This window comes from Phyllostomus hastatus, unplaced genomic scaffold (assembly GCF_019186645.2).
Source record: "Phyllostomus hastatus isolate PE091 unplaced genomic scaffold, TTU_PhHast_1.1 phas_scaffold_129, whole genome shotgun sequence".
Classification (NCBI taxonomy): Eukaryota; Metazoa; Chordata; class Mammalia; order Chiroptera; family Phyllostomidae; genus Phyllostomus; species Phyllostomus hastatus.
Window position 1 is genome coordinate 18428012 of NW_025334009.1, and position 14556 is coordinate 18442567.

The 14556-nt window shown below is 50.4% G+C and overlaps 1 protein-coding gene across 2 annotated transcripts; it reads left to right on the forward strand.

Moving 5' to 3' along the window:
• The first annotated feature begins 307 nt into the window (after positions 1-307).
• EOMES (eomesodermin) lies at positions 308-6941 on the forward strand. 2 transcript variants are annotated; one of them, XM_045857012.1, is made up of 6 exons: positions 308-1562; positions 2584-2738; positions 3387-3508; positions 3956-4114; positions 4201-4262; positions 5050-6941. In XM_045857012.1, exons 1-6 carry the CDS (start codon positions 688-690, stop codon positions 5786-5788), a joined length of 2112 nt encoding a protein of 703 aa, XP_045712968.1. In that variant the 5' UTR covers positions 308-687; the 3' UTR covers positions 5789-6941. The 2 variants fall into 2 exon arrangements, with proteins under 2 accessions (XP_045712968.1, XP_045712969.1); XM_045857013.1 differs by having other exon boundaries at positions 5107-6941.
• Positions 6942-14556: the final 7615 nt, after the last annotated feature.

Consider the following 14556-nt stretch of genomic DNA (forward strand, 5'->3'; position numbering starts at 1 on the left):
AAGAGTGGAGCCCGCGGCGAACCCAAACGCTGTCCGCCTAAACTCTGGGGAAATAGACACTAGAATTGATTCTCACAGCAGGACAGAATCTCAAAAAAAAAAAAAAAATAGACTAAAGGAAAAGGAAAATAAAGTCGCAGGCGACTTGATCCAATTAGTACATGCCTAATTGAATTAGTGTCACCTCCAGCAGCCAATAGGAGGGTCCCAGGACTGTGGGGCCGCGCGAAGCCCCTCCCTGGCAGCACATATATAAAGCGGCCAATGACAGCCTGCAAGTTTCCAAGTGGTCAACTTGACCGAAAGCTTGGCAGTCGAGGGCAGAAAGACTAGCACTGGTGGGTGGATGGGAACAGAGGTCCAAATCCTCTTCTTCCTGGGTGTGAGTGTGGGAGGAAGGTGGGGGTCCAGAGAGACTGGAAGGACGGCTAAGAAAAGGAGAGCGCTTCTCGATCGATTTCCACCTTCTACCTTTCAAACTCGGTGCGCTTTCCTCGCGGAAAGGACGCTGGGTTCAGTACGCGCGAGCGCGCCTTAGCTGCCCGCTCGTCGCTAGGTGGGTAGCCCCGGCACAGGAGGAAGGGGAAGTTACCTTCCCCTCGGAAGAGGGCGCTGGCTCCCCCATCCTGCCTTTATAATAAGGCCGAGGGGAGGAGAGGAAATACTGCCGTCTGCGCTTTGTAAAGCATGCAGTTAGGGGAGCAGCTCTTGGTGAACTCGGTGAACCTGCCTGGCGCGCACTTCTACCCGCTGGAGGGTGCGCGAGGCGGCGGCAGCGGGACCGCTGGTCACCTCCCCGGCGCGACCCCGTCGCCTCAGAGGCTGGACTTAGACAAAGCGTCCAAGAAGTTCTCGGGCACCCTCTCGTGCGAGGCAGGGAGCGGGGAGTCCGCAACCGCCGGCGCGGGGGCCCCCGCGGTCATGCTCAGTGACGCCGACGCCGGGGACGCCTTTGCCAGCACCACGGCAGTGGCCAAGCAAGGGCCCCCGGACGGCCGCAAGGGCTCCCCCTGCGGGGAAGAGGAGCTGCCATCAGCCGCGACTGCCGCTGCTACAGCCGCAGCCGCCGCCACCGCGCGCTACTCCATGGACAGCCTGAACTCCGAGCGCTACTACCTCCAGTCCCCCGGGCCTCAGGGCTCCGAGCTAGCCGCGCCCTGCTCGCTCTTTCCGTACCAGGCTGCAGCCGGAGCGCCCCACGGATCTGTGTACCCGGCTCCCAACGGTGCGCGCTACCCCTATGGCTCCATGCTGCCCTCCGGCGGCTTCCCGGCGACTGTGTGCCCACCCGGGAGGGCGCAGTTCGGCCCGGGAGTCGGCGCGAGCAGTGGCGCGGGTGCAAGCGGCGGCGGGGGAGGCGGCCCGGGAGCCTATCAGTACAGTCAGGGCGCTCCGCTCTATGGGCCGTACCCCGGGGCAGCAGCCGCGGGCTCGTGCGGAGGATGGGGGAGCTTGGAGGTTTCTGGCTCCAGTTTACGTGCCCACGTCTACCTATGCAACCGACCTCTGTGGCTCAAATTCCACCGCCACCAAACCGAGATGATCATTACGAAACAGGGCAGGTGAGCGCCGCGCGGAGGGGACCCGGGGCGCGAGGGGTGGACAGTGAAAGTGTGGCCCTGAGGAAGGCCGGGGATGCACTTTGTTTGGAGAGTGTTTTCCCGAGAGCAGTTCAGTGGAGACGCTGCATCTCCGATTCGGGGTCCTTCCCTTACGTTCACGGGAGGTTTGTGCTGGGTGCTAAAGTTAACGGCTGCTCCCTCCCTCCGGTCATCCTGACCTGGACTGACAGGGAGGCGCGGAAATGGAACTTGAGGCTTGTCCACAAGTCTGCATTTACTAGATCCGCCCGATCCGCGGTACTCGGCTCCCTGCTTGCCCGCGAGAAACAGAGAATGGGGGGAGGCGCAAGGGTGGGCCCCCGGAGCGCTGTAGATGGGCTCCCGCAGTTTTGGGCGCCAGGGTCTCGGTGGGGCGCCTCCGGAGCATGGGCGAGAGGACCAGAGCCCGGGCGCGGGAGGCTTGATCCTGGTAGTTGGTTAGGCAGACCCTGGAGCCAGACCCGGCTGGAGGTCGGGGAGTGAGCAAGTTCTGGGACGCATCCCACTGCTAACAGTGGTTTCTCGGCGGGTAGCGAGTGGTGGGGACAGAGGGGCTCTCAAAAGGGGCTCTTAGCCTTACCAGTAAAAATTGAAAGAAAAAAAAGAACTTTTTTATAACAAGAACAACTTAATGTTGTTCTCTGATACTTGTACTTATAAAAATGAATGATTTTTCACATTGTGGAAGACAAGTGAATAAGCATCTTAAAAAGTCGAGCACTTGAGTGGGGAGATGGCGCAGAAGCAGGTGACTGTGGGAGATACTGACTTTGGGGCAAATTATTTTGGGCGAAGGGACGGTCAAAGAGTTGGCAAGTTAAATATTTTACATAGTAAGGACCACTGACCGGTATTCTGGTCATTCTGTAGACTTCTCAGTGCCGTCCTCCGACCCTCCCCTATGTGTCCTCGAGCCTGGCCGAGCGTGGGCCTGCTCTCGGGGTGATTAAGTCGCTTCTCCCGGCTCTGTTTCCTCGCACAGGCGCATGTTTCCTTTCTTGAGCTTCAACATAAACGGACTCAATCCTGCCGCCCACTACAACGTGTTCGTAGAGGTGGTACTGGCGGACCCCAACCACTGGCGCTTCCAGGGGGGCAAGTGGGTGACCTGCGGCAAAGCCGACAATAACATGCAGGGTGAGGAGTGAGGAGGCCGGGACAGGGAGGGGCGGATGGGGAACCCTTGACACAGGCATTTCCCCTCTACCTGGAACCTAGAAGTGTCAGCATGAGTTCCTTTGTCTTGACAGACTAAGGGAGAGAATTGCTAAGTCAGACTTCTTGCTTACCGATATACAGAACTGGAACCATAACCCTACTGCTGCCCTGCAGTGCCTACATTTGAGAAAACAGTTCTGCTGAATTGTCACAAACTCTCCTGGCCGGGTTCTAATATCCACTTGAGAAAGCACCCGCCCCCCACCCAAGTTTGAGCATAAAAATGCAACCATTTCCACCAGATGCTGTCTTTCCAGCTTTATTTGAACTACCAGAGGCATCTCCTCTAGGCTCTATTTTTTATATTTTGAGGTACTGTGAAGACGAGCACCTTGTGCAAGGGACGCTGTGGAAGCGGAGGGGCCCTGGAGGAGGTGGGGTTGGGTTGGGTCCAGTTGGTCTCCTTTGGCCTTCTTAAGCAACTAGTGCTGGGGACATCTGTGCTGCAAGTCCTGCTCTTCAACCTTGACCATGGGTAACGAGACATCCCTCCCCCCTACCCCTTACACCGCACTTGTGAACAGCCCTATATGCTTGGGTTTTGTGTCTTGTTTCATTTTCTCTTAGGCAACAAAATGTATGTCCACCCAGAATCTCCTAATACTGGTTCCCACTGGATGAGACAGGAGATTTCCTTTGGGAAGTTAAAACTCACCAATAACAAAGGCGCCAATAACAACAACACTCAGGTAGAGTGACAGAGGAGGGGTGTCTTCTGGCTGTAGACCTCTTTTCTAACACGTTTCCACGCCCTTCACTGTATTTATATCTGCAGTGTTACCTGTTTGATCGCCTGTTTCTGTTTTTCTTTCTTTTGAATATTCTCATTTTCAGTTTCTTACTGGATTTCAATAAGTGAGTTGACTAATAGGAACAGAAATACTGAAATCTTTTGAGGACTTAGGAAACCAAGAGGAAACAGTGTTTCTGAAACGCGCATGCTCAGCTATGTTTTAACTTTCAAACATGGCAACGATGAGACCTTAAACATGGCAATAAAAAAAAAGACAGCTGCTGGTGGGAAGTGTGCAGAAGCCCCCTTCCAAAATATGTAGTTGGTTAAGATCACCTACTTCAGTTGAGCCTTTAAGAGAGACTCTTTCAATCTGGCCGCTCTGTTCCTGTACCGTTTCCAGATGATAGTCCTGCAGTCCTTACACAAGTACCAGCCGCGGCTGCACATCGTGGAGGTTACGGAGGATGGCGTGGAGGACTTGAACGAGCCCTCGAAGACCCAGACATTTACCTTCTCGGAAACACAGTTCATTGCGGTCACTGCCTACCAAAACACCGATGTGAGTGTCCCAAGTGTCCCAAGGCTCTCGGAAAAGCTAGGGCCAGTGTGGTAAAGCACTCAACAACTATTTTTTCCCCTCTCCAGATAACTCAACTAAAGATTGATCACAACCCCTTTGCAAAAGGCTTCAGGGACAACTATGATTCGTAAGTGCTGCTTTAATTCAGGCTTCCCTGTGCTCTATGAACAGGACATTCGTAAACAGATGCTTTCCCGAGAACATATTCTAGAAAAAAGCTTTCATGTTTGCCATTTTTACCTGTTTTTATTTTTACTTGTTTTTTTTTTAGGGGGGGGGCCTTGACTAATCTTGCTTTAGAATTTTCTCAGAAGGGTTTTTCTTCATTTCTAAAGAAATGTTAAGGGCTTAAAAATGAGGAGCGCTTTTTTTTTAACATTTAAGTGGAGATTTGAAATTTTCATAATCTGCATTTACATACCTTTCCATTTAATCCAACTATTTTATCCCCTCAGAAGCAAGTATTATTACTCCCCCTCTTTTCTTTAACATAAGAAAAACCTGAAACTAAGAGGATGTGATTTTCACATCAACAGCAAGGCTCTGCAAATGCCTTTTAAATCTGGGATTCCTCACAAGGCAGTCAGCATTCCTTCCATCACACTGACAAGGGAGAGTTGCTTTGAGTTCCTCAAACCCTAAGACTTGCAAAGGTGGATTTCCTATAGTTTAAATACTTAATGCCTGGCAGGGAACTATTTCCTATGTGGTGGGAAAGTGTTCCCCATGAGCCAAGAGTCCCTCCAGTTCAGATGGGCCAGGGCATCTCCAACCTCCATCTCTCCACACCAGCAGACCGGTGCTCCCAGCACAGAGTCCAGTACGCGAGACTTTCTCATTTCTGGGAATTTGGTTTGTTTGGGGACAACGTTAGGGTTTTGTTTTTTTTTTAAGTGTTTCTCTTTATATTGTAGCATGTACACGGCTTCAGAAAATGACAGGTTAACTCCATCTCCCACGGATTCTCCTAGATCCCATCAGATTGTCCCTGGAGGTCGGTACGGCGTTCAGTCCTTCTTCCCGGAGCCCTTTGTCAACACTTTACCTCAAGCCCGATATTATAATGGCGAGAGAACCGTGCCACAGACCAACGGCCTCCTTTCACCCCAACAGAACGAAGAGGTGGCCAACCCTCCCCAGCGGTGGCTTGTCACGCCTGTCCAGCAGCCTGGGACCAACAAACTAGACATCGGTTCCTATGAGTCTGAATATACTTCCAGCACATTGCTCCCATATGGTATTAAATCCTTGCCCCTCCAGACATCCCATGCCCTGGGGTATTACCCTGACCCAGCCTTCCCTGCCATGGCAGGGTGGGGAGGTCGAGGTTCTTATCAGAGGAAGATGGCGGCCGGACTCCCATGGACCTCCAGAACAAGCCCCCCTGTGTTTTCTGAAAATCAACTCTCCAAGGAGAAAGTCAAAGAAGAAATTAGCTCTTCTTGGATAGAGACGCCCCCTTCCATCAAGTCTCTGGATTCCAATGATTCGGGGGTCTACACCAGTGCTTGTAAGCGAAGGCGGCTGTCCCCCAGCACCTCCAGTAACGAAAATTCTCCCTCCATAAAGTGTGAGGACATGAATGCTGAAGAGTACAGCAAAGACACCTCGAAAGGCATGGGAGGGTATTATGCTTTTTACACAACTCCCTAAAGAGTTATTTTAACCTCATAAAAATGAGCTCACTTCTTGCAGATGGACTTGGTGGTGTTTCTTGTTGTCTTCTTTGCCTAGGTTGCCAAAAAGACGTTTGCCTTCCACCTTGATGCATCCTGTTCTGTGCAATTCTCTAAAAGAAGGTGCCAAAGCTTTTTGATTGCTGCAGGTAACTGGAACAAGGCTAGCATTTTTTTATTTTTCTTTCTAAAATAAAGTTCACAGAGGACTTGAAGTGTTTTAAAATTTGAAGGGTTATTCAAGGTTTTAGACTTATTTATTGGAAACACTAAACATTCAGAGAAAGGGGGCTGTGGAGATTGAGTGCTGGGCGCCATCCAATGAGTTGAAAGCTTTGGTTCTTATTTCTACAGTATTTTTTAAATCTGTAAGCATATAGAAGCCCAGAATCAGTAAGGTATTTTGCTTCTAGTAAAGAAGGACTGGTCCTTAAGCTTCAACAGGGGACGTTTTGCTCTTACCTTCTGCTAGGGACAAAAGATGTCAGGCCTGGGAAGGCAGAAGAACTTGAGTGAAGGGACTGGTTTTACCCGACTAGGAGCCCTCCCCGGCTCTCAGAACAAGCCATGTTCGCCCTGGTTCAGGATCGCCTGGCTTGCTAGGCCTCTGCTGTGTGCCTGGGGGGCTCCTAAGACTCAGGAGAGGACAAAAGAGGGAGTCATCCCCCCAAAAAATAAAGGAAGAGAAAAAGAAATCATTTAAAGTGTACAGTTGTGTGCGGTTAGATACACTGTAGAATAACGTGGAATATATTGTACAAATAGTCTACATAGGTGTCTGAGATCATGTACAACTGGTGCTTTGGCTTTGTAAAGAATTCGCGGATCACCTAACAACTGCCGCCGGAGCGGGGGTCGTTTCTCTCCTCACCCCCACCATATTTGGGGATATTCTGTTTACTTGTTAGATAGTTAAGAATGTATTCAGCTATTCTGTACTTAACTTGAACCGTGTCTAAGGAAAACTCCTATTTCGTCCTCTTCCTCCGCCACCCCCACGACCACCCAACGCCGTGATGTGAATAAAACTAAAACCCGACGCCACAGCTCCTATAGACTTTTTAGAGATCTTGGATTTTTATGTACAGTCTTAGTCATTTTTTTAAAATAAATGTGGTTCATTAAGGGAACAGGCACAGCTCTGTCTTCTGTACTATGGGTTTTAACCTAAAGATCTCACTTTGCTTCCTCTTCCGCCCCTTTCCTGCATGAACGCTGCCCCACCAACCCCTCTCCCTGCCATGGAAGGCTCTAGAATCTCTATGTGGACACTGTAGTCATGAGGGGGAGTGGGGCTGCTTTTTGTCTTTTTTCCTCGAACGTAAATGGGGTTATTTCCTCACCCCACTGGGAAGTCTGGACGGCGGGTATAGGCATGGAGGGTGGAGGTTGCCGCGATGCAGAATTGCCTACCACCAGGCGAATCCAAACCTGGAACACTTCGCCCCCTTGGCTTCCAGGCCCTACCGCGGTCCGTGGCCACTTAGCTTTCTGGGCTGTTTCCTAGGCTTACTCGGGACCACCCCTCCCTGACCCATGTGGGCTCCCTGGGAACCCCCGGGCCTTTGAGCGCCCACGAGTTCCGGGTACGTGCCGAGCGGCGGGGAGCTGGCCGCCCACGGCTCAGTTTCTGCGCCCACCTGCGGCTTCTGCGCGGAGCCCTGGGGCTGCGCGCCTCGGGAGCTGCTCGTGCACTTGCTGGCCCGGGCGCCTTGCGGGCAGCCGAACCCGGCCCGAGACAGGGGCTGCGGCGCGAGGATTCCAGTCGTGTCCGCCACTCTGCAAACGGCGACCCGGGAGCGTTTCGCCTCGCGCTTAGCTCGGTTTATGTGGCTCTCATTACCCCAAGAGGGCGGGGTTACCCCATCCCCCGGCTGAGCCCTGGGCCCGCCGAAGAGTTAAACCGAGGATGGGGCGGAGGACCCTTTGTCCCCCTGCCAGACGTCCCGCCAAGTTTATCAGCAGACGGCTGTAGACCCAGCTTGCAAACCTTTCCAGCCCCCTCCCGACCCTCCCGGGGTAAAGGTCTGGCCGGGAGGGTCATTCTGCTAACTGTGGCGCGGAAATGCAGCTGCTAAGAGGATTAGCTGCTGGGAGGCGAGCAATCAGCCCGGACCTCCTCCCCTTCCGCGTCCAATTAAGGCCGCTAGGAGCCGGTACCTCGCCTCTCCCCAGTTTCCCATTCCCTCCCCCCTTTGGGGGCGCGAGTTCTTCCCGCGCAGCCAGCGACCTTCCGCGCTCGGACTCCAGCGCCACGTCTCCGACCGACCGTGCAGGTTCAAAAGACGCTTCTCCAAAGGCGCCCAGAGGGTTACCTGAGCTGGAAGCTTTCGCTTTGGAATCTGGTTTATGTGTTTTTATTTTATTTTATTTGACAAGCAAAGCTATTTATTGTGCTTCCATTACAAAGTGCATTTCACGTTACACTGTTGCTACCACTTCAACCACAGGCTCCTTCGACCGCCAAAATGAAAGTGAGCTCAAAGATTTGGGAAAATCGCTAACTGAGTAACAGTTAACTTAGATAACTGAGTCACGTTTGCGTGCTCGATGACATTCAGACTCCGGAAGGAGCACCCCCCCCCCACCCTACGCGGCGCGTCCTCCAATCCCCGAGGAACCAAAGCGTGTAGGGAGGTGCTGTGGAATTTCTAAAGGGTGATCTCCTGTCCTGCCCTCTAGAAAGCCCGAAATTGCTCATCTCTGCCGGGATAAAGCCGACTCGGGCCCCAGTCTATTTCGAGTCCTGTATATTTTTGCACCGTACAGTCAAAGAACCTGGTGCTTGTGAAAAGTCCCTCCCAGTGTTTAATAGAAACGTTAGTGGCTGAGTGGCCCCAATTAACACCTTGTGATAAGGCATTCCTAAGATGGAGTGTCAGACACCAAATTGTGAAGAGATGTATCTAATTAATCCTGCTAGGATGACACTGATAAACAAGCCTCTATTTAAATAAAGATCAAGGGCTCGGCGTCGGGTTTGTTTACATTCTCCGCCAGGGACCCGGAGTGTGCGCCCGCGAAAGCGGCGTTCCCGCGCGCAGCCGGCAGACACCCGCCTGGGAGTCTGCTGACTCGCCGGGGTTCTCTCCCGCTCCGTTCCTGCCCCGTACAAATAAGCACTACCACGAGTAAATCAACCGCAACGAAAGGGGAAAACGAAATGCCGAAAGGATCTGACTCGGAGTTGGAAATACTGTTTGCCATTTTCCACACGTGTCCTTTACATCGCCAAAACCTTTTCTGATCGTTAGGGTGTTTCTTTTTAAAGGCAAACGACAAAAAAAAAGCAGCCCACCTGTAGCCCCTGGGAGTCCTTTCTGCTTTGGGGAGTACTCTGAGCGGGACCAGGACCTCCCTCCAAGCCCCCACCCCGCCCCGGCACGAGCTCGCCCCGAGGTGCCAGAATTTCTCCCGCTCCACTGCGCTGCGGCCGAGAATTGCTGGGACGTGGGGTAGTTACCCTGGGTACGGGGTGGGGAGCCGCCCCCTGGGAAAGGCAGGAACAGTCGGGAAAGAAATCGGGGAGGAGGGACAGTTGCGTAGTAGGCTCCCAAGTTTCAGTCTGAGAACCAGGGCCTGAGTTTGGAGCCCGCTGAGAATCTGCAGCAACGCATCTCCCAGCTCCGCAGAGGAGAGCGGGGGAAGCTCCAAATCAGCTTTCGGTCCTAGCGTCCTTCCTTTCAGCCTCCGTGGATTAACTTTAAACTTGGGTGTACGGGTAGACTCTCGGTCTTCCCTTTCGGCTGCAGTCCCTTCCTCCTTTCTGAACCAAACTAGTGGGAAGGGGGTGGGGGGGAGCGGATGCAGGTTATTTTTAAATTATGCAGGTGTCATGGAAACGCTCGGAATAAAAACATTCCCTCATGTCTCCTGATTTTAAGCGAAATTGAGGTTTCAGTAGGGACAAAAATTGAAATCACTCGTTTTCCACTCGTGTGGACGTTGCATCCTTCCCCTTTTCCCGCTGGCCCCGAAATGTCCCCCATCCCGCTGCACGCCGACTCCAAAAGTTTGTCTTCCACCTTGCGGAAGTTTTCGCATCACCTGGAGGTTCTTTCAAAAGGCAGTTGGCGAAGCTACGTTGGTGAGTCCAATTGAGTCCCATTCTGTGAAACCCCCACCCCCCCAACCCCCCATTACTCCGGTTTAGGCTTTCTAGTACGCGAGCTCCGCAGGTCCAGCGCGGGTGGACTCGAACCCGCGGAATCCGTCCGCCCGCACCTGCCTCCGTCGAGGGTCGGGTTCTCTCCCACGACTCACAGAGGCCTGGGCCCAGCACACGCAACTGGGTTCTCGTGGGTTCCCGACCCGCCAACACGGCGCGAGCTGGAGTTCCTCCACTGCTCCTAAGTAGAGCGGCTTGTGGCAGCCTGAAGTTAAACTTTTTTCTTTTTAACAAGTTAGGGACTCTGACCTTGGTGACCACCGAATTTCTCCTTATTACGGTTTAAAGGAAAAGTAAACTTCTCCTGGCCACCCATTCAGCTCTCTCGCCCTTTCTCCATCTGCCCTAGACACACTCTGCGTGTCTCGGAGGACGCGCATCGAGTTCCCCAGGGGCAGAATGTAGCTGCGCCGGGGCAGCAGGACACGGAGCGGGCCCATCAGCGATGGTGTCGGAGACCTCCGGCTGGCTGGGTCCCAGACCGCCCGCCAAGCGCTGGGTCACCGCTTATTTTAGGCAGCAGTGCGTGTACCCACAATTTGAACACCTGCGCCCTTTCTTTGCCCCTTAAAAATCCGGAAACTTCCTTCTACAAGCTCTTGTGGCGGCAACAAGACCCCAACAGTAACTTTGGGCATTTTAGGTTCGATTCCCCTCCCTGCCGGCGGGAAAGAGGGTCCAGGGTCTTGCCCTTGGCCTTCGAGGTCTAGCTGCTGTCTCCGCGGAGGGCTGCGGCCCCGGTTCTCCTCCGGGAGGCGAGCAGCCTTCGCCATCTGGTGGCCACGACGGGTAAGGATCTCCCCGGCCGTTCTCCCCTCGTCAGGCCGGAAGCTTCCGTCAAGTCTGACCTTATCCCACTCCCATTGTTCTTTTTTAAAGCTTCTCTTTGTGTGGGGAGCAGCCCGGATTTGGAATTTTAAGACTTAAACTTCTGGTCCCAGCCGGTGCTTACTAACAGCAACTGCTCTTGGTTTCTTTGATCTGTGATGTATTGATTCAAACAGCTGCCTCCCCGAGTAGAGTATCCAGGAGGAAGATTATAAACTGCGTTGTGAACTGCTGAGTAGCTCCCAGTATTACTAGGCATCATTAATTAACCAACTTTAGGATCCCCGGTAACTCCCCGGGATCGTATAGTGGTTAGTAGTCTGCGTTGTGGCCGCAGCAACCTCGGCTCGAATCCGAGTCATGACATTGTGAAAGCATGAATTACCAACTTTATAACATCACTTGTGATACATTAGCAAATGAAAGGGTTTTTTTTATTCATTCAAAACCAATGACAGAAAATGTCAAACATACAGAAAAGTAGAGCTCAATAGACCCCGTGCAGAGGCTTCCAGCTACAACCACCGCCCACTCGGGGGCTGCTCCTGCTTCATCCTGTACACCCACCCCATGCTTTTCCACCACCAATCACAGGGATGCCTGTCCTCTAACCCGGCTCTTTCCATATAGATCCCTGAAAGAAAAAGAGTCCTTTAAAAATGTATATGGTGCACATATATATTTAAAAATATTCTCTATATAAAATACATATGAAGTTTTTGCTGTTTTTCTTGTTTGTTTTACAGTTGGTTTGTTTGAATCAGGGTCCAAACAAGTCCCACACGTCTGGTTAATGTGTCACTTAATGCTCTGCATCTAGACGTCTTCCTGTCGCTTTCCCGCTTGATTTTTCCTAACAACTTATTGAAGAAGTCTGAGCGTTTATTCTGTCTGGTTTTCCAGGTTCTGGATTTTGCTGATCCCATTCCCATAGTGACATCATCAGCCACTGACCCTTCTGTTTCTGATGAAGTGGTAATTGGTCATGAAGATGTTATCTGGTTCAGATTCTGTTTTGGGCAACAATATCCATGCATAGGTCCTAGAATCCCATCCGGAAGCCTATGATGTCTGCATCGTCTCTTCTTGGATCATGCTGCTGTTCACTGATAATTGTCCACTAGATCAATTACTTCATGAAAGGTTTGACAAAAAAGGTCCATTTCAGTACAGCTATTATTATCAACAACGTATACGTGAGAAAGTTTTACTCAATGACATTTTTAAAATTTTTTTCAGCTTTATTAAGATATACATTGACATATAACATTGTATAAGATATATATGTGTGCCAGTTTTCACTTATTCATTCATCTGTTAATGGACAGTTAGGTGGTTTCCATGTTTTGGCTATTGTGAATAATGCTGCAATAAACACGGGGGTGCAGATATCTCTTTGAGATAGAGAGTCTCAGTGACACTTTGGGACATTCCACTGAGTACACAGGAAAGCCAGGGACTCTGGTTTTCGCATATCATCCCAAGAAAACAACTGTGGCCCTCTGAGGAACACAGGCCATTGAAAATTCAGCGAGAAAATGCACAAAGTACATTAATTGGTAAGCATTAGCAGATGATACGCATTTATTGAAACAGTTTGCTACACATAAATTGCTAAGAAATCATATGAAACCAGTGCATAACTAAGTGATAAAGTCTGTTTCTATTTGCTTTTCCAACTCCCAAGGCAAATTATCATTCTCTTAATCCTCTTAAAAACATGTTTTGCAAGTTGGCAAGGAGGAACACATGAAAATTTTAAGTGGTAAAAAGGACTATCACATGATTTGATGGCTGTTGTGGAGAGGTGGAGATTTCACCCTGGACAAGCAAAAAAAGTGGTTTCTTACCACTTAGTCTGGAGTAAAAGGCAGGTTTGAAGAGGGGATCTGGCAGAGAAAGGAGGAGGGGAGAGTCCAGGGCACAGCCGGGTTGTTCGCCACAATTCACAGGCCAGACTTCCGGAACTGGGATGGATTTGGTGACTGAGGACACCATGGTAATTCTAATGACAGGGTTAGATTTTAACAGGCACATACCGCTGCTCTGCTCCCACCCCCTTCCCCATCCCAGACTCCAAATGGTGGCTTATTCCACAGGCCACCAGGCAGTCAGAATATTTGTGGTAACAGCCTGTCTTTGCTACCATTTTCCTTGTAATAAGCCCTTGGGAACATGACCTTCTGTTGATTAGACTGCTTCCTCAGTCCCCAAACCAATAATCAGTCCTTTAGTCACTGAATTGGAGAGCTGGAAGGCACCACAGGACTGACCTAGTTCTGCCCATCCCCCAACACAGACGCAGGTCCCAGGGTCGTGGTGCTTACAGGGGTGCCACGCCCCCAGGCGTGGCTCTGCAGCGTACCATGGTTTCTTCGGCACACCGTTAGGCATAAAGTGTAAGTTTATTCTTTACACGTAAACATTTCAGAGGGCTATAAAATAAACATGAAAACTTAAAATGCTAACATACAGTTTTTATTACGGGTTCTGTTGTTTTTCAGGGGATGAGCAAGACTCGAGGTCTAATTAGTTCAATGATTAATTATTCTTTTTTATTAAAAATCTAAGCCTAAAATCTAAGCCTGTCGTGGAGTGGTGTCTGTTCTTTCACTTTGACCTGTACTCAGCCCTGGGGTAGTCAATCCACACAATATATGTTTTCCACCCTACACATTTATTTGCTGGTTTTCTTAATCCTGGCAGGCAAGTTTTATCTTTACCTTACAATTCTAAAATCCAAGAACTTTCCTTGACATTTTACTTCCTCCAGGATTCCAGTTTTATGCTGTGCTCACAAGGTGATTGTTAACCTAGTCAATTAATTAGACTAAAAGGCTTCATATAGAGACTACCTAGCTTTTATAGGAAAGCACCAAAAAAAATGGGTTGAATTAGTGTGCAAAAATGCATATACATGCTTGTATGTGGGTGGAGGCGTATTTGTGCTCCAGAGCTGAATATCATCAAGCTGAGATCACAGAGTGCAATGTATGATTTGTATAAAATGATAGGGTGGGCATCTAATATTTCCTTTAGGGACCCTTCTGCTCAGAGCTGTCAAAACAGATTGTGTAAATAGACTAGGCTGAGGGAGGTGATCCTTTCCTATTGATGAAACACTTTTCTGAAAGACAATATAAACAGAAGAGTCTCTAGGAATACAATTAATTCTTAATCTGCAGGTGGATTTCTCAAAATAACTCCCTCTTATTCTTCTCTCTCTTTCAGCAAAACGAACCTTGCTGGGAAAGGGTAAAGCACGGATTCCAGAGCCCTGCCAGCTCCTCTTTCCCATTAGAGTTCTAGGAAACAACTTAAAGCCACATGCTTAGCCTGGTGCTGAGGAAGCAAGGTCCCTGCTGAACTCTCTGTAGTGAGGGCAGTAGTGCTCACCAGGCATTCCATTGGTTTCTGTATGTTTCCTAGCCCCTTGTACTTAGGCAGGGTCACTGGAAACCATAGAAGAACAGGACAGATGAGGCCATTTATTTGAAGAAGTACTTGGGGGACCTGCAATAAGCCAGCAAAGAGGAAGCCAGACTCCTCCCACCCTCTGATCCCCTGTCAATGCCTCTGATCGGCTAAACCCAAAGGAACTCTAGAGGGCCAGGCGGTCTGCCGACTGAGGACAGAGAATGGAACTTCGGACAATGAGGAATATATCTAACCCAGTCTTTACCCCCCACAATGCCTTGATTGCTAAAGGTTAACCTTCTAATACCCTCCAGTTCTTTTCAGATGTCCTC

What these genes read in the sequence shown, in the direction of transcription:
- EOMES (XM_045857012.1), top strand. Translation starts at nt 688, where the DNA reads ATGCAGTTAGGGGAGCAGCTCTTGGTGAACTCGGTGAACCTGCCTGGC. An exon ending in CTGCCTACCAAAACACCGAT is followed by an intron (nt 4,115 to 4,200) that starts GTGAGTGTCCCA and finishes TCCCCTCTCCAG; the next exon opens with ATAACTCAACTAAAGATTGA. An exon ending in TTCAGGGACAACTATGATTC is followed by an intron (nt 4,263 to 5,049) that starts GTAAGTGCTGCT and finishes TTTATATTGTAG; the next exon opens with CATGTACACGGCTTCAGAAA.